Source organism: Stegostoma tigrinum, chromosome 1 (assembly GCF_030684315.1).
Source record: "Stegostoma tigrinum isolate sSteTig4 chromosome 1, sSteTig4.hap1, whole genome shotgun sequence".
Classification (NCBI taxonomy): domain Eukaryota; kingdom Metazoa; phylum Chordata; class Chondrichthyes; order Orectolobiformes; family Stegostomatidae; genus Stegostoma; species Stegostoma tigrinum.
Window position 1 is genome coordinate 75964114 of NC_081354.1, and position 27043 is coordinate 75991156.

The 27043-nt window shown below is 41.9% G+C and overlaps 1 protein-coding gene across 2 annotated transcripts in view; it reads right to left on the reverse strand.

Annotated features, from left to right (window-relative positions):
• klhl8 (kelch-like family member 8) overlaps positions 1-24893 on the reverse strand; it is a 33791-nt gene extending 8898 nt beyond the window's left edge. The window contains exons 1-9 of one of the 2 annotated variants that reach the window (XM_048539568.2): positions 24743-24893; positions 20080-20149; positions 15234-15534; positions 11719-12267; positions 8725-8911; positions 7054-7197; positions 6859-6970; positions 5042-5210; positions 3747-3906 (exon numbers count right to left, since the gene is read on the reverse strand). In XM_048539568.2, the coding sequence (XP_048395525.1) occupies positions 3747-3906; positions 5042-5210; positions 6859-6970; positions 7054-7197; positions 8725-8911; positions 11719-12267; positions 15234-15431 (1519 nt within the window). In that variant the 5' untranslated portion in view covers positions 15432-15534; positions 20080-20149; positions 24743-24893. The remainder of the gene's footprint in view (positions 1-3746; positions 3907-5041; positions 5211-6858; positions 6971-7053; positions 7198-8724; positions 8912-11718; positions 12268-15233; positions 15535-20079; positions 20150-24742) is intronic. The other variant, XM_048539560.2, reaches the window with a different exon arrangement.
• Between the last annotated feature and the right edge of the window lie 2150 nt (positions 24894-27043).

Here is a 27043-nt window from a genome sequence, read left to right on the forward strand (position 1 = left end):
TCACAGCCAACCGGGTCAGGTCTGTCCTGGAGTCGGTGATTCACCCTGACCAAACCTGTGCTGTGCCGGGCAGGAAGATCGCCGAGAGCCTCGCGCTCATCAGGGATACGATCGCCTACGTGCAGGACAGGCAGGTGGACACCTGCCTCGTCAGCCTGGACCAGGAGAAGGCCTTCGACAGGGTCTCTCATGCTTACATGAGGGACGTCCTCTCCAAATTGGGGTTCGGGGAGGGCATCCGCAATTGGATCCGGCTGCTCTACACCAACATCGTTAGCGCAGTCTCGATCAACGGGTGGGAATCGGACAGTTTTCCCGTCAGATCTGGAGTCAGGCAGGGCTGCCCGCGCTCTCCTGCCTTGTTAGTGTGCTGTGTGGAGCCCTTCGCCGCATCCATCAGGAAGGATGTGAGCCTGAAGGGCGTGACTATCCCAGGCAGCGGAGGCCTTCAGGTCAAGACCTCCCTGTACACGGACGATGTCGCTGTCTTCTGCACCGATCGTCGGACAGTGAGTAGGCTGTTGGACATCTGCGGCCAGTTTGAACTGGCCTTGGGTGCCAAAGTCAATAGGGGTAAGAGCGAGGTCATGTTCTTCGGGAACTGGGACGACTACTCCTTCATCCCCTTCACTGTCAGGACAGACTACCTGAAGGTGCTGGATGATTGGTTCGGTGGAGCTGGGGCATGCACTAAGACTTGGGAGGAGCGTATCACCAAATTGAAGCAGAAGCTGGGCAGGTGGACGCTCTGGTCCCTCTCCATCGCGGGCAAGAACGTGGTTGTCAGGTGCGAGGGGCTTTCGGTACTGTTGTATGTGGCGCAGGCCTGGCCTATTCCCTGGACCTGCGCCGCTGCGGTCACCCGGGCCATCTTCCACTTCATTTGGGGGTCGAGGATGGACCGGGTCCGCAGGGACACCATGTACAAAGACCTGGAAAATGGGGGAAAGTGCGTACCGAATGCCACCCTCGCCCTGACGGCTACCTTTGCGTGCGGCTGCATCAAGCTGTGCGTAGATCCTCAGTACGCAAACACCAAGTGTCACTGCTTACTGAGGTTCTACCTGTCCCCAGTGTTGCGAAGGATGGGCCTGGCCTCATTGCCGCGGAACGCTCCGAGTAGTTGGACCGTCCCGTACCACCTGTCCTTCGTGGAGAAATTTTTGAAAGGAAACTCCTTTGACCACAGGCCGTCAGGCGGTGGTCAGCACGTAGTATCCTCGAGACCCTTCGGGAAGAGGAGAGGGTGGATCCCGTCGTGTGGTTCCCCACGCAGACTGCCAAAGTCGTTTGGCAGAACGCCTCATCGCCAGAACTTTCAAACAAGCACAAGGACATTGCTTGGCTGGCAGTGAGAGGGGTTCTGCCAGTGAGATCTTTTATGCATGCCCGGAATCTCTGCGCCACCGCGCGCTGCCCTCGAGGTGGCTGCGGGGGGGACGAGACTGTCGATCACCTCCTTCTGGAGTGTGCCTATGCGCAGGAGATCTGGAGGGGGATGCAGTGGTATTTGTCGAGGTTCATCCCGAGCAGCTCCGTGACGCGGGACTCCGTGCTCTACGGGCTGTTTCCCGGGACGCACGCCGAGACCAACATCAACTGTGCCTGGAGGACCATCAATGCGGTGAAAGACGCTCTTTAGTCTGCCCACAACTTGCTGGCCTGCCAGCTAAAAGAACTGACCCCGACCGAATGTTGCAGACTGGCGCACTCCGAGGTCCAGGACGACATGCTGAGGGACGCACTAAAGCTTGGGGCAGCCGCCACCAAGGCGCGGTGGGGAAAGACCACAGTATGAAACCCCTCGTCCAGAATAGAAAAAAGGGCCCTATCTGGTAACTGGGCCCAGCTGGCACCTTCCCCAACTGGTCAGGGGGCCAACTGGGACTGTGCGGGGTGACAACTGCCGGGGTATTTTCTTTGTTTTTTTTTCGTTTGTTTGTTTTTTTCCTTTAGTTGGTGTACGTACCCCCTGGGTAACCCGGAGCGGCTTGCATGACTGGGTAGGTGTATAAATATGTTTTATTTTTTGTACATCTTATGAATAAAATATATTTTTTCAAATTAAAAAAAAGTGACGCAACGTCTGAAAACTAACCTTCCAGCTCAGCGAGCAAACTCACATCCAGAAACTCAACCTGAGCTACAAATCTTCTCAAAACTCACTAAATGGTAATCACATTGCAACCATATTATTGTAATGGTGATCCAATTAGGGTACTTAAATGCATTAAAGTTCAGTTAAATCAGGTTGCATACAACTTCTAATAACATTCCTATCTTCTTCTCATCCCTCACTTCTAATCTTCGTGTGTTGTGTACAGTTAAGCAGACTATGCATAAGCACAGTCACATATACACAAATATTTATAGGGAGCATATATTTTATCTGGTTTGACTACAGAACATAGAACAGTACAGGCCCTTCAGCCGACGATGCTGTGCCAAACTTTACCCTAAACCTAAGGTCTATCTAAATCTCCACCGCTACCTTATACTATCATCCGTATGCCTATCTAATAGCCGCTTAAATGCCCCTAATGAGGCCAACTCTACTACCCTCTCCAGCATGCATTCCACGCCCCGACCACTCTCTGAGTGAAGAACGTACCTTTGGCTTTTCCTGTATATCTACCTCCATTCACTTTAAAATTATGCCCCCTTGTAATAGCTACTTCCACTCTAGGAAAAAAGTCTCTGGCTGTCTACTCTATCTCTACCTCTGATCATTTTGTACACCTCTATCAAGTCACCTCTTATCCTTCGTCGTTCTAACGAGAAAAGCCATAGCTCTCTCAACCTTACCTCGCAAGACTTCTCTCATTTCCAGGCATCATCCTGTCAAATCTCCTCTGCACCTTTCCTAATGCTTCCACATCTTTCCTATAATGAGGTGACCAGAACTGGATACAATACTCCAGATGTGGCTGAACCAGGCTTTTGTATAGCTGCAGCATAACTTCACGGCTCTTGAACTCAATCCCTCTATTAATGAAAGCTAACACACCATACTCCTTCTTAACAACTCTTTCCACCTGGATAGCAGCTCTCAGGGAACTGTGAACATGAACCGCAAGATCCCTCTGCTCCTCCACGCTGCCAAGAATCTTTCTGTTAACCCTTATTCTGCTTTCAAATTTGTCCTCTCAAAATGAATTACCTCACACGTTTCAGGGTTAAACTCCATCTGCCAGTTCTCAGCCCAGCTCTGCATTCTATCAATGTCCCTTTGTAAACTAGAGCAGCCCTCACTGTCCACAACATGATCCACATTTGTATTTTCTGTGAACTTGATAATCCACCCTTCCACTCCTTTATCCAAATCATTTACAAAAATCACAAATAGAAGAGGGTCCAGAACGGATCCTGGTGGTACACCATTCTTAACTGAGCACCAAGTTGAATATTTTCCGTCCACTACCACCCTTAGTCTTCTAAGGGTCAGCCAGTTCTGAATGCAATCTGCCACATTTCCACCTATCCCATGCCTCCTTATCTCTACATGAGCCTACCGTGGGGAACCTTATCACACGCCTTACTTAAATCCATGTATACTACATCCACTGCTCCACCTTCATCCATGTGTTTGTTCACCTCTTCAAAGGCTTGACTATGTATTGAAGTTGAAGGTGAAGATAGGAATTACTATACCTATTAAGTCACTATATACCTTAATTCCATTGATTGTTGTTTTCAATGAACCATTTATTTCTGAAAGCATATCAATATGTAAGATTATTACTTGCCTACTATGTATAAGCAGCCATTTAATTCACCAACTCCATTTCCAGCTCTTCTTTGTCCCATATCCTTAATTTCTATCCATTTGTCCAAGTAGGGGTCATACCTCTCAACACTGGACAAAGATACCACGCCATCATTCCCACCAACAGCATACACATGGTTCTGAATGCAAAGAAATGAACAAAAGATTGGATGCAGTCACATCAGAAAACAGGAAAAAGAGATGGAATCACATTGAGGCAACATTTGCTTCGGACAGAAGATCGGCACTGTACTCTTACAGATTGGTTACGACATGACAGAGTTGAGAATCCATTTTAATGTGTGTTTAGGGCACAGGTTTCAAAAAAATGACCAAATCCTAAAAAGGTGGAAAAAATGGAAACAAATTACTGTCTTCTCCAATATTTATAATTAAAATGGCCTGAAGTACACACATATTTCCTCTTTTCTGTCTAGTTATTAACTGTAGTGATTGAGACCAGACCCTCAAATTTGGGAAGACCCGCCAGACAATCCAAGAGGGTTGGCAACCTTACTTACTAGTTCAATAGGAGTTCCTTTGAAACAACAACATAAAATGAATTCAAATGCTTGCATTAATTTCACAAGTTTTCAGTTCAGCTCCTCAATACCTGTTACCTCCTCTATTTCTTCATCTAATCCCATCAATATACGCTCCTTTTTTGTGGTGTTTACCTGGCTTTCCTCTGTGCCTTTACTTCAACCAGTGCCTGTGGTAACATTTTAGACATTTTAACCATTCGCTGAGTAAAGAGATTTTTCCTGAAAACCTATAGCCCAAAGTTCTGAATTCACTCTTCATCATTTCTATGTTTCATCATTTCTAATCTAAACAGGCCCCATTTACTCTCCAACCTTCAATTTTCTAGGAAAAAGGTCCTTAACATACTTAACCTTCCCTGTTAGGGATAGCCTCTCCGTTCAGGCATATTTGTAATAGTTTAGTTTTAGCTTATTCTCCAGTGTCTCCAGATTCTTTATAAAATGTGTGCAGTATTCCAATTTGGGTCTAATCAAGGATCTAAGTTTAACATAAATTTGAAAATCAGAGGTTTTACCTCTCAAACAAACCCATATGCTTTTTTTTTTAAAAAAGTTTATATAGTTTTAGAATTCATAGTCATAACTTATCTAGAAATTTCAAACAGTCTTCATTGCACTGTCAGGTGCGATTAACATGCAGTACATAAATTGCTGTGATAGTCATGAAATGTTGAGAAATAAATACAACCACGAACACAAAATGCAAATTAGTAAGTTATGTAGTACTTACTCTGAGTGCAACTGAACCTACACCACCCCTTGGTGTGTTCATTGCTGCCACAGTGCTCCACAGGTCAGAGTCAATATCATACCTCTCAACATCGCTAAAGCACGTATGGTCATCTAGACCACCAATGGCATAAATTGGACCCCCAAGGGAAGCCAGAGAAATGCCTCTCCTGAAGATATTAAAGTAACACTGCTTTCAGATTCGAACCAAGATGTCAGAATCATACCAAGATATTCATACTTAATAATTTGTTTTTGAAACGACTTTAGAAAGTTACAGTGTGTCACTCACGGAATATCAGAAAAGAAAATATACCAACAAACTCCAAGAGAATAGTAGAAATAACACAATGTAGTGACAAGTATTTCACAGTAGAAGAGGTAGAAATTTAAGCAAGAGTTGACTTAGATAACACCTACCTATCTTCACACTTATCAGATAACTGATGTCATCACTGCTGGGAAATGTTAAACTGTTTTAATCACCAGCACTGGCAGACTTGTGTACTATGAGTATGAATATATAGGGTACAAAATAAAAAATTAAAACTGAAAGCAAAAGTCTAACTTAAGATTTTGCAAAAAGTCTGCTTTAAAGCGGGAATTAAAGGGCAGGACTAAATTTAAAAAGAACTGATGGAAAGGGTTTTTGCTTCACCAGAACTTATAACTCAAACATTCCTCGATGATTTCTGCATATTTCACTATATCTTTACTCTGTTTACTATACAATGGGAACACAGGAACAGGAGTAGGCCATTCAGCCCCTCATGCCTGTTCAATGAGATCATAGCTGCTCTGGAGCCTAACTTTGTATCCTTTGACACCTCTGCTTTAAACAAAAAATCATCTATCTCAAATTTAAAATTAACAATTGACCTAGCATCAACTGCTATTTTTGGAAGATAGTTCCAAAATGCTTACCACCCTGTATGTACAGAAGTGCTGACTAACATCTCTCCTGAATTGTCTGGCCCTGATTCATTGACTATGTCCCCTAGCTAGAATATCCAATTTGTGGGAACAGTTTATCTTTATCTACCCTGCCCTTTCCTGTTCATACCTTGGAGGCATCGACCAGATCACTCCTCGACCTTCTAAATTCCAGAGAAAGCTGGCTTAGCTCAGTTGGCTCTAAAGCTGGCTTGTCTGCATCACAACAACACTGGCTGAGGTCATCACGAAGGACTCTCTTCCTCAACGTCTCCCTTTGCCTGAGGAATGGCAACTATCCAGTGAAGCCACCAGTCAACTCTCAATCGAAGGAGCAGCCCTATGGTCCAGTAAGACAATGGTGACTTTAAATTTAAACCCAAAACCCAGGTATCATTCTTGTAAACCTACATTATGCTCTCTCTTGATCTTATCACAGTACTGCAAGTGGAGTCTAACCAAGATTTTGTAGAGCTGCAGTACAACTTCCATATCCTGTATTGCAGTCTTCTAGATATAAATGCATGGTAGCTCAGTGGTTAGCACTGCTGCCTCACAGTGCTAAGAACCTGGAGTTGATTCTACCCTTGGGTGACCGTCTGTGTGGAGTGTGCACATTCTCCCCATGTCTGCATGGGTTTCCTCCCTCAGTCCAAAGGCTAGGTGCAGAGGCCATGCTAAATTGCCAATAGTGTTCAGGGATGTGTGGATTAGGTGGGTTATAGGAGGATGGGTCTGGGTCGGATACTCTGAGGGTTGGCATTGACTTGTTGGGCCAAAGGGCCTGTTTCCATGCTGTAGGGATTCGATGATGTATGAATTTAAAGGATTGGGTGTTCTACTTAACTCATTCATAGTGTAAATGCCATTTACAGATAAGCCTACCTTTTAGTGTTCATGGAAGCTTTCATCATCCATTTATTTGTCAGTGGATCAAATACTTCCATGCTACCTAAATGCTCATTTCCATCATGACCTCCAACAGCATAGACTTTCCCTATGTTTCAGCAAATTAAACATAATTAGAAATATTAATTAGTTTTCAAAAATAAATGTTATATAAATTAAAATATTATTCACCATTCACAGAGATTACTCCAACATGTCGTCGCCGGCTGTTCATTTCTGGTGCAAAGAACCAGCTGTTTTTACTAATCGAGTAACACTCGATGCTACGGAATGGGTCACCTGCTCCTCCTCTGCCACCAACACAGAACAGGACACCTATACCAAACAAATTAAAGAGTGAGAGACTGAATTTCATAGCTTAATATCAGAATGACTTCATCTTTTAGAAGGATAACAAAATAAGAATAAACAGTGACCAAAAATCATAAAATTGGGTAATTATAGGCACTGCAAATAGATTCAAACTCACATCAAGTTTACCTTTATTTGCTACTCTTACAGTAACATGCAGAATATGCAGCCAAGGGAAAGCAACATTAGTTGAGAAAATAAAACTTTGATGTATAATTCAATAAAGTGCTGTGTTTCACAGATTATACCATGAAAAATCTGATTAAGATTGGATTAACTGAGACTGATCTTGGAAAGCTGGCAAGCTATTGTTGTGAACTCTTCGTAAAGGTGGCTTAACTTCAAATCAAAAATGAATGGATTAACTGGTAGAATGAAGTCTCTATCCTTCTCACTCTTAGAACAAAAATATGCATTCCAATTGATGAAGAAAATTAATTTGAATCTGCAAGCTGCATTGTTCACTGAAATTGAATACTGAAAACGGTATTTTCACGGAAACTACAGTACAATGTCAATGTTGCACCTAGAGTCAACATAAATAATTCAATATCACCTATTTTAACAAAAAAAAGTCTCCAAGAAAACGGACGTTTCCCAATTTAATTAGAGAATCTTCTGACTGTACTGTTAAATGAAAATGATTGATTAAAAGCTCTCAAAGTTCATAGGGTGGGAAAATAACGAAGATAATAAAAATACTAAAACACATTTATATGATGGATAATAATGTTCTCAGATATAATCTTATGCATACAGCAGAAAATGCATTTCACCAGAGGTTTTTATAATAAGTCTCCATTTTTACCACTTTTAATTTTACAAAATAAAAATGGAACAATAAATCAGACCTAGCCATGAGTTTAATTCCAGTTTGCTCCATTGATAACAGCCTATCTTCCTGTAATAAATTATTGTTCCCAGTACAGCACAGCTTCTAGTTACTTGAAATCATCTGAGTATACACAGCCTGTGATTTGTTTTGTGGGAAGATACACTTAAAGCCTTTCTAACTTTGTCACTATTGACTTTATTGTTCTCAAAATAGTCTTGCTATATATTCATCAACTGACTTAGTGCACAAGGATTCCACATTTACACAATTCTTACAATCGCAATTGCTGTGGGCAGCTGTTACACTTGAAGAAATATATGCAGGTTACAATAGTGACAAAATGATCACAGCCAAGCCTAGAGGTCACTTCAGTCCAATTAACTCTCACCAAATATGTTGCATCATTTGTCTGTAGGACTGAATCCGGAGCTTAACCATGTCAGCCCTGAGCAAGGGTGAAGGGTGAATGTAAATAGGAGTGTTACAGATATTTCATGAAAGGCTTGAAGAAGGATCAAACTGCAACAAATCTAATACTTCAAAATGTGAGATTACAGGTTGTGTCAATACAATTTGTAATATGGAGTTGAAAAGTTCAATTGAAGTTTGTATTAGAATCATCTATCCAAATCAAATAAATAAATAAGTTTTGTTACCAGCAGTGTGTTTTCTTGATGTTGTGCGTATGGAATATTCAAAGTCTGGTACTGGCTTGTTGCTCAACTGAAGGTGGTAGTTTCTAGCTTCATCCAACAGGTCCCTGCATTTCAGATTCTGTCTGATTATGTTTTCTTTAGCCACAAACCCCATAAGAAACTCAACTGGCAACAAAGGTAATCGAACCTGTTAGTAAAGAACAACTAATTATTACAACTGACTGAATTCCTACTGCTACACCTTGATTGTTTCTTTACCTAAAAGAAAGACTTGTACATACATATACTGCTGCTTATGACCTCAGGATGGCCCAAAATAATGCGTGAAGTGCTTTTAAAATGTAACCATTACTGTAATGTAGGATACATGCTGTATTGATAAACTGCAGAAACAAAGTATTAAGCTTGATGATCGGCCATCATTATGTCGAATGACCAAGTAAGCTCAAAAGACCAAATGGCCTACTCCTGCTCCTATTTTTTATGTAATTCCTCCAGACCAAAATTTACAAAGTAAATGTAATAACATGTGTAGAAACTGGGAGATCAAATGGCATGTGATCAGGTATCTTGTGACTAGACATCATATGGTATGACAGAATTCCTACAATGTGGAAGCAGGCTATTCAGCCCACCGAGTCCACACTGACCTTCCAAAGCGCACCCATTCAGACCAACCTCCACCTCACCCTATCCCTATAACCCTGCATTTCCCATCACTGATCTACCTAGACTGCACATCTCTGGACACGGTGGCAATTCTACATGGCCAAACCACCAAACTTGCACATTTCTGGAATGGATGTTGGCACGGACTGTAGCAGTGACTAATTCTGTGCTTCACTTTTCATTGTTAATGTTTAAAAATGAAATGGGTAAACAGCAATCTGGTTAAAGACAATAAAACATTCTGGCTTCATCTACATTAAAAATGTCCCTCAGTGCCTAATCATTCAAGACATGGCAAGACTATTTTTCAGCCAATCATCTGCTATGGCGCTGTAACTGTGCACCTCCACCACCAGCTTACCGTACAACAAAGGTTGCACACCTTATCTTGAATAGGTCCAGCTGTCTATCACTGCAGGTTAATTTATCGCAGCTCAGTCTTTGTCAAGGTGGTTCTACTTTCCGGCAAGAATAAACCACAGATGGGAATGTGTAGTATTCAAGCTGCCTTAAATTGCCTTGCAAAGCCTCTCTGATGTTAAAAATGTCAGCCATTTTCATCCTCTACCTTGCTAGAGAGAATAGCTGCTTGTTGAGCCATTCAAATACATTTGCCTTATGCTTCAGGATGGCTCCCTTTGAGCTTGATGGTGGAATCTCCCACTTAACAATTTTCATTTCACACTATGGTCTTCCACTTGCTGTCTCAAATTCACTATCCAATCGACAGCACTTTCGACTTTTTCACAGGTTATACCTGCAGCATTTCTGGGAGATTGCAATGTTGAATTATGGTTTGCCTGTGTTTTTGGACACCCACTCATCTGGTTGTCATGGTTTCATGGCAAGTTTAGCTAATCTGGAGTTACCAGTCCAGAGCTTCAATATATCACAGGACTTCCTATTCTGCAGCGAGAATGGCTGATAACTTCGACACAACAGGAGATTCGGGTTATCCAATTTTGAATCATCACAATTTCACCATAACAAACAAAATAGATCATAACACAAAAAGCAAAAGTAGTACTCGTGGTTGCAAGTAAAGAAATAGAAGAATTATTCAGAGTGGGTATGAATGTGCAGGTTCAAAAGCAAAAATTTGAAAACCAAGATGAAGAGCTGCACATGCAAATAAACAGGACAATAAAAATTGGGCGGAGGGAACAGAATTCATGTTCTGAAATTGTTGAACTCAATGGTGAATTCAAGAAGCTTTAAATATGTTTAGTTTAAAGATGAGGTCTTCAAGCAAAAGTTGAAAAGAATACATCTGGGACGCATGTTTGTGGCTTAAACTTCTCTGTTGTCTAGTTTACTGGAGGGAAGAAATGAAAAAGCTTCCATTTGCCAGTCTATCCCATTTTTGTCCAAATCTCAAATTTCATCTAAGAAATGGCTGTTAATAGATGTACCATAATGCCCTGTGGCATTGTATGGATTTGAAAGTGGCACTTTTCCTTTCTATTGTGGGAGAGTAGCCTGTTTCAGTTGAAGAATCAATATTTTTCTTTGAAGGGAAAGGCTGTATTTCCAAGATCATACTTTCCAAATGAGGCTGAGTGCTCCATTTTTACAAGAATGATTGCTTGGAAATACTATTCTTTATGGGCAAAGGGAGCACAACTGATGGTGTGTGGCAGCTCAATCCATCCTTGCAATCCTACCCTCCTGCAGACATCAGCTTGGGAAACTCAAATCAGTGCCTGTGCCCACCATCCAATGGAATTTTATGACATATAAAATGAGTACAAACCCACTGAAGTAAATTGTGTCACAAATTCCAACACTTCTGTCTCATTTACATGGCTGCAGTTCCTTCAACAGTCCAAATATTTCAGAGTTTCAATATCTTCGAAGAAACCAAATTTTCTCTACATGCCTCAAATGCAAACACCAAATCAAATATGTAAATAAACATTACAGTCCAACCACCACGACTAGTCATCCAGTACTTGCACAAACACCACACAGACATGCCTGATGGATAAAGCAGAGGCCAAAAATATTGTATAGGAGTCAAGGGCTATTTGTCTCTGTCTTTTTTAAAAAGGGCGATGTAACTCATTGCCTCCTTAATGTCTTTGAAATCCTACACATGCTACTTAAGTGTCCTGTTCATTAAGCTTCTCATTGTAAAGACAGTTGTAAAAAACAGAAGAGATCAGTCATTAGCTGAAGAAAATCTTGTCTACACCATTCATGTTACTATATCGGTAATGTTTACTGAAAACTACATTGGAGACTCAACAGTGCAAATCAGTAATTGTGTTACAAGGACTTCCTATTACATCACCAATATCAAACTACAAATAAATGTCAACCCACCTGGGCAACAACTTGATCCAACCATTTAGCGTGATGCTGTGGATTTGAATGCAGCCACTTCATTGCAGCATTATATACTTGCTCTTCTTTTTCCACATTCAAATCACTGGATGAAAGAAGTGCGATGAGATGCTTTGGTGAAACATTTACAAAGTCTTCACATTCTACTACTTCATTAAAATGCTCACAGGCATACTTATCAGCCATGCCCATCAAGTCAACTCGGTTGTGACTTTCTGCAAAAGATCGGACCGCTAAGCAATTTGATGGGTGAAAATGGGCTTTCATGTATTCACAGCATGCCTTAGCCACATGCTCTACCTGCAGAATGCAAGCAGCATAGAGAAGAGGTTGCACATTGTCCACAGTAAGTGTAATCCTGGAGCAATAGGCAAATCTGACAAGGTCATCTATTGCATCGCCATCAAAATCTTTAATCTCTATCAAATCTTGTTTGGCTTCAGCCATCTCAGAAAGAAACATTGCTCTGAAATAGGGAATCACACAGGCCAGCACCAATTTGTGGCAAGGGATTAACTTTGACCCCACCTATGGAGTGAGAAAACAAAGAATATCATTTCAGTAACACAATTTAAAATGGAGCTAAACCTATAGTCTTTGGGTGCATTCACACATGATAAGTGGCTAGATCTACTAAGCAGAGAACAAACTGCTGACACAGATTACTTTCTGTACGAAACATTAATATGCAATAAACAAGAAATTAACTTCTCAAAAGTATAACATGAATATTTTGAGTATTTCTGTTCAACCAACTTATTTTACAGTTTTGATTTGCAGCTTCAGATAAACTGGTTTATACATGAACAAGATTAAGTTTAACATATTAGGGGCAAAATCTAGGTCCTGAAAAGTCAAAATATTAATTTTAATGTTACTTAATATAAAAAGAAAGTAACAGTTATATTTTAATCAGAGATGATTAGCAACCCTGAAACAGGTGAACGTTAATAAGCCTTTGAGTGGGTGTGATAACACACACCTCAGGCAATTACTGCTAATACTTGAAGGAGTCGGATAGCTTGGAAAAGAACTTTGAATTAAACTAATTTAATATGAGCAATATCAGAAACAGTTCATCCCTAGTTTAGAAAGTATTTGCAGCTGTGTATCAGTTATAAACCACTCAGAAAAATTACTACTGGGATCAGCACAAGTCTGTATTAAACACAAAACAAAACAGTTCACTCATGCATAATAACAATTATATATAAAACACACAGAACAGACCAGGCCATTCACCTCAATTGACTCAGACCTGCATATGCCCTACGTGAGCCAATGACTTAGCTATTGTTATTTCTACTTGCAACAATTTGATTCAAGGAAGATACTTCAAATGAAGATTTCACTCTCTTCACTAGAACACTGGCACGAAGAGTAAACTTTTGTCACTTCAAAACTCTCATGAACTTGTTATGCTAATGCCAAAGTTACCACCCTTCAAACATGAATCTTTAGTAATACATTAATGTAGTAGTTTCTCTAAGCCAGCTAATGATAAAAATTATACCCAGTGATTACATACGATGCACTGATTTTCAAAGCTCAATTTGTCAAAAAATTAAAGCACATTAACATAGCAAGCTGTCATAACAATAAGGTTATTGCTTACTTTAAAACAAAATTTATATTGAAAGGCTGTTTATTAAACATGTTATTCCAATTTAATAAAGATATTTAATTAACATTGTACCCTGGATATTGGCCAGTTAACTGCATTAGCTGCTATTTATGTTCTTGACAAGGAAATTTAATATAGTTTGTATCACATTAAAAAGACCTCTAATATATTCCTGACAAAGGTTGGAATCAAACTGGACCAAATGCTACTGCCCCATCCAAAACATGCAAAAATACATTAGGCTAAGAAGAAATTTGTTCTCCATCACTGTAATATTCATTTTTTTTTTGTATTCAGAAGTTGAGAGCGTCACTGGCTGCTCCAATGTTTATTGCCCATCCCTAATAGCCCAGAAGGTAGCCAGCCACATTGCTGTTGGACTCGAGTTACATGTAGGTCAGATCAACAACAATAGCAGTTTCCTTCCATAATGGACATTAACAAACCAGATGCATTTTTCCAACAATCATCAATGGATTCTGTCATCAACAGACTCAATTCCAGGTTTTTATTGAATTTAAATTCCACCATCTGCTGCAGTTGGCTTCAAGCCCAGGTCCCCACAATATTAGCTGGGTCTCTGGATTAATAGCCCAGTGATAATACCTCTAGACCATAAACTTCTGCTGAAAATAAAGTATGTAAAGAGTTATTTAACTGCCTTTATATTTCTGCTAAATTTTTACAAATAATTATATACATAAAATTAAGCGTATAATCAGTTTTTTAACCCTGGAGTACAGTTTCGCCAAGAAGTAAAACACCTCCAGGTGCACCAGCTGCAATATTACTCAGCGTCATTTGGTCTATTTAAGAAGCTAATTAGACAGTCCTTTAAATGCTCCAAGAATGTAGATGCTGCACACAGTCTCAAAAAATTGAGAATTTATGGGTATAGCAAGGTTTTGCGGATATGTGCTTACAGAATATTTTCTCTAAGTAAGCTACTGCAACAAGACCATCAAACACACCAAGGTTTATTAGCAAAACAATAAAATCAATCCATCAATTGGGGGCAGCATGATGGCTCAGTGATTAGTACTGCTGCCTCACTGCGCCAGGGACCCAGGTTTGATTCCACACTCGGGCAACTGTCTGTGTGGAGTTTTCACATTCTCCCCGTGTCTGCATGGGTTCCCTCCAGGTGTTCCGGTTTCCTCCCACAGTCCAAAAATATGCAGGCTAGGTGGATTGGCCATGCTAAATCACCCATAGTGTTCAGGGATGTGCAGATTAGGTGAGTTAGAGGGGGATGGGTCTGGGTGGGATGTTCTGAGAGTCAGTGTGGCCTTGTTGGGAATGAAGGGCCTGTTTCCATGCTGTAGGGATTCTATGATCTATGATCAGCATATGAGAGATAATTTGTATTAAAAGTATTAACCTTTATAGTTTTATTAAAGCATCTAATATGCAAGCTTGAAATTTTTCCATGCCAACATCCGCTTCACCAATCCCCAAAGTTCCACCCAAAAGGTTTGCTGACACTCTTTAACAAAAGTAGTGTGTTAAATTCCACTACTAGAAGAATTCTAAACCAACACCAGTGCAACTGGTAAAAATCATGCTATTAATGATTGTAAGTTCTGAAACGTTGGGGCTTGCACCAGTACATTAGGACATTAGAACATCACTGTTCAGCAATTTTTAAATTACACTAATATTCATGGAGTCCCTGTGATAGCTCAAAAAACATGAATCTTACATCCACTAAATATTTAAAATGAAAAGTCCTAATGAGGACAATTATATTAAGATTGAGTTTCACATTCCTAATTTACTTTCCACTCATCTGTCAAGAGAGTGGGTTGCTGATGAGAGAAACGGGTCCTTGTTTATATTATAAAGCCTGAAGGACTGGCATTCTTCTCACCTTCAACGTTACATCACATAGTTCTTTGGCTTCATAGAACTGATATAGAGCACGGTGGTATTCCTTCCAAGCTTCATCTGCTTCAAAAAGGAAACATCCATCTGCTTCGGTGTCATGGCTAGACGTCCTGCTGTGAAGCCTCCTGCTCTTTAGCTGATGATGTTTCAAGTTTTCTGGAATCATATCACCTGAAGCCATTTGTTTAAATATTACGCCTTCGGCTACGTATCCAATTGTGAGGTTCAAGACAATACCTTTTGCGGACCAAACATCTCGGTAATACTTGCAAAAGTATTCATTCCTAGGTAAAACAAACATCAATGAATTAGCAATTTCACAGACTCTCATCCATATCAAAAGGATACAGTATTTGTTAGAAAATTTATACCTGAGACAAACAGAATACTACAGACTGCAACCTTTTACATTAACATTGAATCATCGTAGGTGATTTTAATTCATTTTATGGCAGTGGGCAAATTTGCTTCACCAAGTAATCAAAATCAGGTTTTATAACTGAGGTTTCAGGCCAAGGGAATCATTCAAGTTCTAAGTGATCATGGGGTTAATTAAGACACTGGGCCAAATTTTGTTTGGGCGCAGTGCCTCATTTCAGTGCACCAACAGTCAAATTTTTTTTCTAGAGGAGATCCAATGTTCCCCTCTACTTTCCCAATCCAACACCACTTTTCTCTTTTGTGGTTCAGGAACATTCTGAAAGGAAAATACAAATGTTTTTTCACCTTCAAATGTCATTATTTGGTGCTGTATTATAGATCTGTTTTTAATGCAAAGACGAATCACAGCGAACTGCCCTTTAAAGGTTAGGATGACCCCAACATTGACCAGCTTTGTGTAATTGTACACATTCATGACTGCATTTCCAACAAAGGTGACAACATAACACAGTGAAACATGTTACAAAATGTCCAGTCATCTTTTCCATCATGATTTAAATGGCTCTATGATTACAGGAAAAAGAAATCCTAGTTTTGATACTGATAGGATGCACACATCACACAAATGACATCATAGATCTGAGACAACAAAGGCTGACAATGGGTGTTCAGGTTTATGGAACTATTAAACATTGTCGAGAACTGGGAATCTATACTGGAGAACTGAGTCGACCTCTGACTAGCCGATCTTTGCAGCTGTACTCTTTACACATTCCAGTACTGTTTACAAACTGCACTTCAAACCCAACCAGCATAAAAAATAGGAAGAAATGGTGTGTGAATCCATATGCTGTTGGATGTATGGTTTCTGAGCTGTGCAAATCTGTAGATCAGGTTTGTCCATGCTTGATGGAAGTTTAGAACAACTGTAGTGAATGGACAATAACAAAGCAGATGGAGTATAATGTGGGAAAATGAGAGGTCATTCATTTTGGTAGGAGAAACAGATGAGTAGAATGTTGCTTAAGGCTGGAAAACGTCAAAGTATAAGGGACTTTAAGTTACCAAAGGCTAGTCTGAATGCGCAGCAAGCTAACAGAACGTTAGCTTTTATTGCAAGAGCATTTGCATACGGAAAGAGTGAAGTCTTGCCTCAATCGTACAGCAGCTTGCATGGAAATAAATGCAGTTTAATTCATCAGTCCTAACTCATTCTCTTCTTTGTTCGTGTCTGCCTTTACTGTTTGACTTGCTCCTTCTCCCAACAGCAACAGCCCCCACCTGCATGACCTCCTCACCACAGCCCATGGACTAAGTCCTTCTGAACAACTCTAGTAAATCCACCCCCCCATCAGTACATTAGACCCCTTCCAAGTCGGGTGCAATCCACCCTTCTAATACAGGTCACTTCCAGCCCAGAAGAGATTCCAGTGATCCAAAACTGTGAATCCTTCTCCTCTGCACCAGCTCCTCAGCCACACATTCATCTGCTCTGTCCTCCTATTCCTAATCTCACTAGCTCATGGCACCGGGAGTAATCCAGATACAACTACCCTCAAGGAACTACTTTTCAAATTTCTTTAATATTTGCTATATTCTGTCCTCAGAACGTTGTCCTTTCCTCATCCTGTGTTGTTAGTTCCCATGTGTAAAACAACCTCCTGCTGGTCCCTCTCCCCTCTGAGAATATTCTACACCATCTCTAAGATATCATTGATTCTGACACCAGGGAGATAACACACCATTCTGATGTCACGTTTTCAACCACAGAAATGTCTGTCTGTGCCTCTGACTAGACAATTCCTTATCACAATTGATCACTTGGAACTTGAAGTACCCCTCATTACATTAGGGCCAGTCTCACTACCATAAATCTGGTTGCCAGTGCTGCTGGTTCTGAAATAAATAGGGAGAGGGGGAGGCGGACCGAAGATGGACAGAGGAGAAAATAGGTGGAGAGGAGAGTATAGGTTGGGAGGTGGGGAGGGGATAGGTCAGTCCGGGGAGAACGGACAGGTCAAGGAGGCGGGATAAGGTTAGTAGGTGGAAAATGGAGGTGCAGCTTGAAGTGGGAGGAGGGGATAGGTGAGAGGAAGAACAGGTTAGGGAGGCGGGGATGAGCTGGGCTGGTTTTGGGATGCAGTGGGGGGAGGGGACAAGCTGCGCTGGTTTTGGGATGCGGTGGGGGAAGGGGAGATTTTGAAGCTTGTAAAGTCCACATTGCTACCATTGGGCTGCAGAGTTCCCAAGTGGAATATGAGTTGCTGTTCCTGCAACCTTCAGGTGGCATCATTGTGGCACTGCAGGAGGCCCACGATGGACATGTCGTCTAAGGAATGGGAGGGGGAGTTAAAATGGTTCGCGATTGGGAGGTGCAATTGTTTATATTCCACTCTATGACTTTAGCTGAAAAATCAAAGTTGGCATTACTCCAGTGATGCAATGCTGCAAATGCAGTCTTTCAGGTCAGAAGCTAGACTGCGGCCCGGTTGCCTTGCATGTAAAACACCACAGTATAATCCGAGCTAATAGTTATCCTTTAGTCAACACAAAAATTCACACGACATGAATATTATTATAATGCATTTGGAAGAATGCTGTGCACAAATTTGAATATTTTACTTATTACACTAGTAACTAGGCTCCAGAGTACTTAATTGAAATAAAATACTGTAAAGTATTGCCACTGGTGGTCCCAAATACAAAATGTTCTTGTTTTGCTTTCAAATGGATAAATGCACTTTTTTTTACTTCATCTATTACCACGCATATTGCCTTTTGTTCCTGGGTACCTTTGTAATTACATCTTTTCTGTCTTCCACCTTATCCTACATCCTGTCTTTTGTTCTCCTTTCATCTATTAACAGCATGAAGCCCATCATATTTTTATTTTTTCTCCACTTCTGAAGATGAGTCATATTTGACTCAAAGTTACTTCTTCATCCACACACGATGCAGACCTGTTGAGTATTTCAAGCACTTGTGTTTTTTTTTCCCATTTCAAATTTCCAACATCTGCAGTATCTTTTAAATCGTATTGGAAAATCAAGTTGTAGCCAGGTTAACACTGTCTTTTTGCACAGAAGTCCGCAACTTTCGTGTTTCATATCAGCACCTCAGTACTGCTGTGAGGATTCCCAGCAGATAAAGAATTCAAACAATCATAGCTACTATGATTGGATTCATTCCTCTTTCACCAGAAATTTGTAATAAATTTCTTTGATATGTGATCACATCAGCAGCAAAGGGGCTGCAGTTACATCAATGAGCGAAAGAACTTATAATCATGATTTCAAAAAGTTCTGCAAAGTCATCAAAGATTTAATGCAACAATGTTCATATCGCAAGTGCAGTACACAACACTGTAGGGCATTATGAGACCCATTATTGATTCTAAAAAAAAAGGAATGTGTACTCTCACAATCCAGCTTTTGTAAATGTTACTGTCGATAAAGTAAAATCCCTGTCCTCATTTACACAAAGAAAAATTAACCTGATGTGGCTTCTTTGTCTAACTTTCATTTAAAATGTTTCCATTTCCCAGTGGACTTGATACTGTTTGCAGCATGAACAATTCACATTATTTCTGAATTATAAGCTACATTTCTCTGCAAGAACAGATCTGGATAGAAACTTATTAAAGAACAGCTCTATTCAATAAAGGCTCTCAAATAAGAATGAAGAAATATTTTATAAGGTTAAAAGGTTACATTCAGAAAGGTTATTATGATAATTTCTAAATGGTATGTTTGCATTCAGAGATAAAGTCAGGCGTTACATTGCCAATAGAAACAATTGCTGGAAATCAATAAGGCAGCCGGTAAGGAGAAAGAACAGGTTAACATTGTGTAGAACCCTTTGTCAGAACTTAAAATTTCTCAGAGTTAAAAGAGATTAGAGGGGCCAGGATGCTGCATAAGTTCTCTTGCTACTGTTCTCCTTAAAATGACCCAAACTAGGAACTAGGAAAAAGGCAAGTACAAAAAGTACAGATGTTCTAAGCGGCATAAAAGTATCACGCTTGTGTGAAATATGGTCCTTTTAAAAAAGGTTAGCTGTACAAATCTAATTTTCTAATTAACTGAAGTGCGTAGATTAGACATTTCTCACTATGCCAAGTGACAAAAATAAATGAAGTAGTGAAACATTGATTTGTCTACCTCTCCTAATGTTGATAACATCTATTGAAGGAAATGCGCCACTTGGGTAAATGATAGACAGGACTCGTTTAACCTTTTACGAAACAAAGTGGAAATCGAGATGGCAGAGATTGAGAGAAACTATAAATAACTAATGCAAATTTCACTAACTCTAACCCCGCCTCTTTGACCTGTCTGTCTCCTCTCACCCTATCTTCTCCTTTATCCATCTGCTACCCGCCTCCTCCTGTCTCTCTATTTATTTCAGAAACCCCTTCCCCTCCCCCATTTCTGAAGAAGGGTCCCAACCTGAAACAAACTTTCTTGCTCGTCTGATGCTGCTTGGCCCGCTGTGTTCATTCAGCTTCACACGTGTTATCTGGGAAGCAAAGTAGATTTTTTGTAAATTTCTTTTAAAACCAGCTTTTTTTTTCATTTGAGAAATCGGGGTAAGCGCATACAGTTGACAATTGTCTGATTGCTAGTGTTAGAAAATCCTTTATTTTATATTGTGGTATTTCCAGTTACATCATAGTGATTTGAGGTTTTGTTACAGCAACCATAACTTGATATTTAACATGCATCATCTGACGTTTTAATACCCAATACCTTCATGGCTAAAGCAAATTTTATGAGGAACAAATATTGACTGAAAATGATGTGATTAGCTCAGCCTAGGTTATTTAAACCATCAGTAAACACGGATCATTCTTATAAAAGACACTACAACTCTAATCTGTACTTTCCGTATTTTCATGCTTTTATAAGAAGTCACAGCCCTATTATAGGAAAGATGTGGATGCTTTGGAGAGGGTTCAGAGGAGGTTTACCAGGATGCTGCCTGGACTGGAGGGCTTATCTTATGAAGAGAGGTTGACTGAGCTCAGACTTTTTTCATTGGAGAAAAGGAGGAGGAGAGGGGACCTAATTGAGGTATACAGGATAATGAGAGGCATAGATAGAGTTGATAGCCAGAGACTATTTCCCAGGGCAGAAATGGCTAACAGGAGGGGTCATAGTTTTAAGCTGGTTGGTGGAAAGTATAGAGGGGATGTCAGAGGCGGGTTCTTTACACAGAAAGTTGAGAGAGCATGGAATGCGTTGCCAGCAGCAGTTGTGGAAGCAAGGTCATTGGGGACATTTGAGAGACTGCTGGACATGCATATGGTCACAGAAATTTGAGGGTGCATACATGAGGATCAATGGTCGGCACAACATCGTGGACTGAAGGGCCTGTTCTGTGCTGTACTGTTCTATGTTCTATGTTCTAAATTATTAACTGTCCTTGATCTCAACTTCAAAATGACATCAAAATAATGGAAGCCGGTGCTGCCCAAAGACCACTCTATAAAACAAGGACAATTACAATTTTTAATTGCAGTAGCAATCTCAGTGCTCCATTTATGCCCATCAGCAACATGATCTGAAAACAGCATCAAATTTTCAAATGTACATGGATAATATTTGGCAATTAATCACCACCACTGCTTGTTGATTCCACCACTGTCCATAACAAGCAGTCTGTGCAACATGCAGTTATGGATACACAGGACTTTCCTCCAATACAGGGCAGATCAATGTCATACTTTTGTTTGCCATTAAAAAATCAGTTTCTTAGCTGGCTCAATCCCTGGCAATTTCTTGACGCTGAATGATAATGTTCTCAACTGCGGTATCATATTTGACCTTGAAATTTGCTTCCAACAACATGCTACCTCCATAAAATTATCAGAATCTATCTTCGCTCATCTGTTGCCAGTCATAACTTTCTTTACTCTACAGTCGCCCTATTCCAATTTTTTTCTGGTGCATCTACCACATTCTACTCTCTAAGCTTAAAGTAATCCAAATTTCAGCTGTCCATGCCCCTATTTGCACCTATTTTCTGTTAACTAGTAGGTTATTAAGACAGGGCATAATGGAACGAAGAGAGGGAATAAACGTAGGAAGGCAAGTGCTAAGAATGACACAGTTTACAGGAGGTATATAGATAGGTTAATGCAATGGGTAAAAACTTGGCAAATGGAAGATAATACAGGAAAATGCAGAATATGCACTTTGGTACAAAGAAGAAGAACTGCATTTTACTTCAGTTGGAAGGAACAGTGCAGAAAACTACATCACAGAGGAATATGGGACTCCTCATGCATAAATTTCAAGAAGTAGGCATATACATCTAGCAGGTAACAGTGAACGTAAATAAGTTAAGAGCAGTCATACTGGTGAAAACATCATTTGCTTCTCTCTCTCTCCAAAGATGCAGCCAGCCCTGCTGAATTTCTCCAGCATTCTGTTCATTTCAGATTTTCAGCACCTACAGCATTTTGCTTTTACTAAGGTAAACAGAATGTCAGCCTTTATTTGAGACTATTCAAGGTATTAATCCAATCAGAGTTAGAATACTATAACCAGTTTTTGGTCCCTTATCTGAGGAGAGATATTTGGCATTGGAGGCAATTTAGAGAAGGTTCATTAGGTTGATACCTAGTATGGAAGGATTGTCGTATAAGGAGAAATTGAGTAGGTTGGACCTGTACTTTTTCGAGTTTATAAGTATGAGGGCTGACCTTATTGAAACATTGAAGTTTGATTTGCTAGATTGTGAGAAGTTTTTTCCTCTCAAGGGAGAGTTTAGGAACACGGAGCATAATTACAGAATAAGTGGTTGCACTCATAAGACAGTTGAGGAGGAACTTCTTCTCAGAGGTTATTTGTGTAATTCTTTACCACATAGAGCTAGAAAGGCTGGTCATTAAGTAAACTCAAAGCTGAGGTATACAGATTTTTATATAAATAGAAGAAAGATGTCACATAAGCAAGGTGCTGATGGAAGGAAGCATCTGAGCATTCTCAATCACAAGGGACAAAACATTTTACAAACTAACAGGACTAAAGCAGACAAAATCGCCAGAATCTGACAGCCTGCATCCAAGATCTTTAAGGAAAATGATTGCAGAGATAGTGGAGGCATTTCAAGGAGCGTTCCAGCACATGAGAACAATGAAATGCCCTGTTCACAAAGGGCAAGAAACAGCAAGTAAGAAATTATGGGGCAGCACAGTGACTCATTGGTTAGCACTGCTGCCTCATAGTGACCTGGATTCAATTCTACCCTCAGGTGACTGTGCGTGGGGTTTGCACATTTTGGTTGGGTGGACTGGCCACACTAAATTGTCCACTGTGTCCAGGAAAGTGCTGGATTAGCCATGGGAAATGTAGGGCTACAGGGAAAGGGTCAGACAGTGTGTGGGTCTGGGTGGGATGTCCTTTGATGGTGGTGGGGGTATTGGTGTGGACTCAATTGGCCAAATCCACACTGTAGGGATTCTACGATGAGATTAGTCTAACATCTTTTGTTTGGGAAAATGTAAGTCCATTATGAAGGAAGAAACAGTAGGACATTTAGTAAAACTTGATATAATCAAACAGAGTCAACATGATTTTGTGAAGAAGAAATCATAATTGACAGATCTGCAAGAAATCTCTGAGGGAGTTCTTAAAAGGAAACCAGTAGTTATAGTGTATTGGATTTTCAGAAGACATTCAAATAAGGTGTCACATAAAAGCTCATGGTATTAGCACTGATTCAGGACTGGGTAACATACGCAAATGTTGGGAGGAACGGCTCTCTTCCAGGTTGGAAAGACCTAACTATTGGAGTGTCATGAGGATCAGTCCATGGGCATCAATTATTTACTGTCTATAATAATGATTTGGGCAAGGGGCAGAGTGCAATGTATCCACATTTGTTTACGATAAGTGGGAGGGAATGTTATGATATGAACATAAGGAATCTGCACGGAAGATAAATTGAGCGAGTGGGCAAAAACTTGGCAGATGGAATTTAATGTGGGAAACTATGAAGTGAGGCAGTTTGCTGGAAAGAATCAAAACAGAGACTATTTGATTTGAGAATTTTGCCAAACAAAAATGTAGCTCAGAGGGATCTGAATGTTCTTGGGCATGAAATACAAACTGCATGTCATTTTGGCAAGTAAATAAGTTGGCCAATGAAATTTTGGCCTTTACTGCTTGGAGTTGTAGGTTAAAAATTGAATAGTCTTGTGCAACCTTAGGAGGATGCTAATGGGGTCACATAGATTTGGTCCCTGCATTTAGGAAAAGATACATTGGAAGTTAGATCACAGAAAATATTCAAAGAGGTAGGCAGAATTTTGAAATATCTCGGAGTTGAAGGTGATGAGGAGCTGACAAAGGGGAAGTTGAGGCCTTGGGCAGATAAGCCACGATCTTATAGAATGGATAGGCAGACCTGATGGATCTATGGGACTACTTCTACTCCCTTTTACGTTTTGATCACAGGAACAGAATATTCGTCCCCTTAATACCGTTTATTTATTCAAATGCACTCCATTCCCATTTGACTGTTTTTGTTCAATAAATCCACGACGGTCCCACGACTCTCCAGAGCGAATGGCAAAAGTTTTTTTTAGAAACACAGACCCAGAGTGGGTTTGTTGACCTGCTGTCATGAACAGCGTTCTCGGAGCTAGTCACCTTCTCGATTTAAGTGCTCAATGATCCAAGGAGAAGAGATGGCGAGGACTTGTAACGGTATTATTTTCCTATTCTGAAGTTAGTCTCCAGCGGCATAAACACACAAGTGTGCGGAAAGACAGAGTGTTGCTGGAGTATGTTCGCAATCGTGCAAGAGTGAAGAAGCTGACAACATAACCGAGCCGCCAGACCGGGTCCGAACAGAGGCCTGAAGCAAGTACTCCCCGAGAGTGGAGTGGGGTCGAGGGGGGGAACAACTCCTTCCCCCGAAAACACCGCGTTCAACAATAAAAATTAGCCCCGGTGAAGGTGCACAGCCCAACAGTTTACACTTTGTTCATTATTAACCCACTGCACCCACACACACAATTATTACTGCAGCCCGAATGCACTTCACTTCAAAAACACGGAAACTTCAGACTCTGCTGCTCTGGGCCGAGTGGGCCCGACATACCTTTTGCCGGCGGGAGGTTCGTCAGGGACATCGCACACAAGGGAGAGAAACGGACCCGGAGCTCAGCTCCGAGATCCGGCACCAACCGCCCTACACGGGCCTCGCACTTCCGGCCTGCCCGAGCGCCGCTGCAGCCGGTATCCCCGGGAAACGCGACCGCCCCTTCGCCCCTTCCCCCCTCCCCTCCCCTGGGTAACGCGACCGCCCGACCGCCCCTCCTCCCCCAGGAAACGCAACCGCCCCTTCCCCGGGAAACAAGTTTGCGTCCCAACCCCACCCACAGTTAATGCAACTGCTCCCGCCCCTGGGTAACATAACTTCCCCCTCCCCCCGGGTAACGACTACCCCCACCCTCACCCCCAGTTAATGCAACTGCTCCTGCCCGTGGGTAACACGACTTCCCCCCTCCAACTCCCCCGGGTATCCACAACTGCCCGCTTCCCTTGCCCTCCCCTGGGTAACAAGACTGCCCCCAGGCAATGCAACAGCCTCCTCCCCCTGGTAATGCAACTGCTCCCCCACCCCCTTCCACTCCCCTGGGTAACGTGACTGCCTCCTCCCCCTTCCCTTGCCCTCACCCTGGTAACACGACTGCTCCCTCCCTGGGTAATGTGACTGACCCATCCCCCAACCCCATTCCCCGGAATCTACAACTGCCCTCTTCCCTTGTCCTCCCCTGGGTAACGTAACTGACTCCTCCCTTCTCTTCCTTCCTCCCTCCTCCCTTCTCTTCCTTCCTCCCTCCTCCGTTCCTCCCCCCTTCCACTCCCCTTCCCTCCCCCCTTCCACATCCCTTCCCTCCCCCCTTCCACATCCCTTCCCTCCCCCCTTCCACATCCCTTCCCTCCCCCCTTCCACATCCCTTCCCTCCCCCCTTCCACATCCCTTCCCCCCCCCCTTCCACATCCCTTCCCCCCCCCCTTCCACATCCCTTCCCCCCCCCCTTCCACATCCCTTCCCCTCTGCAATGCAACTTGCCTCTCCTGTGGGAAACACGACTGCCCCCCTCCCCCTCCCCCTCCCCCTCCCCCTCCCCCTCCCCCTCCCCCTCCCCCTCCCCCTCCCCCTCCCCCTCCCCCTCCCCCTCCCCCTCCCCCTCCCCCTCCCCCTCCCCCTCCTCCTCCCCCTCCTCCTCCTCCTCCCCCTCCCCCTCCCCCTCCTCCCTCTCCTCCTCCCTCTCCTCTTCCCCCAAGTAATGCAACTGACCCCTTCCCCCACCCCCTCCCCCAGGTAACATGACTGCTGCCTCCCCTGTCCACGACTGTCCCCTCTCTTTGCCCTCACCCGGGTAACGCGACTGCCCCCTCCCCTCCCCTCCCCTCCCCTCCCCTCCCCTCCCCTCGGTATTCATGGTTGCGCCATTGCCTCCCCCTTCTCCTCATCTCCCCAGGATAACGCAACTGCCCCGTCCTCTCCCCCTCCCCCAGGTGACATGACTGCACCCTTCCCTCCCCCTCTGTAATGCAAGTGCTCCCCTCCACCAGGTATCGTGATTCCATTTGTCCTTTCCCCCCCACCTTTCAACTTGGAATGATTTTGTCTTGACAAGTGTGATTCTTCACAAAATAATCTTGAGTTCAATTAGCAATAAACTGTAAATTCACTTCAAGGCACAAACAACAGTTGCCTAATAGATTTCCCGCAAAAAAACAAGTTCTTAAACGATAACAAAATTCGCCCTCAAAAAAGAACAAAATAATGAAAAGCTTCAGGCACTTTCTGTGGCTAGTGAGTAATTGATTCACCTCATCTTTTTTCAATGCAAATGTCAAAATGACCTCTGCCTGTGATCCACACTGCACTTTAGTAACTGACACACCTGCTGCCACTAAAATGCCCAGATTACTCTTCTGAACTCATCTCCTCCGTTTTCTTTGTCTTTGAAGAAGGATTAAAGTCACCAGATGGTCACAGCAAACCTGGCACCAAGCAATAAATGTTTAAGTAAACAAAGACAAAGTCCAAAAGTTTTTCTTTATTCCTCGCCCTGAAAACTACGCTCCACTTGGGTGTTTATAATCAACAGGAATTTTTTTTAGGTTGCTTTTCTAAAGTCTGTGTTCTGAGCACCTTGTTCACCAACTGTGAAACTTGCAGGTATCAAGACAAAAAGTTCATCTTCACCATGTATCGTGCATTTTTGGATTCTCTTCGGAAAGGAAAATGAAGTTGTAATTGTGCAAGTTGTCACAATGGCAGTATGAGCCAGCCTAGCTAGGCACTTATGAACTCGTTGAACTGTTAGGTGTGCTATTTTGTTCTTAGTGGCAAGAAGGTTTAGTAAGAAGGACTGTAATGTTT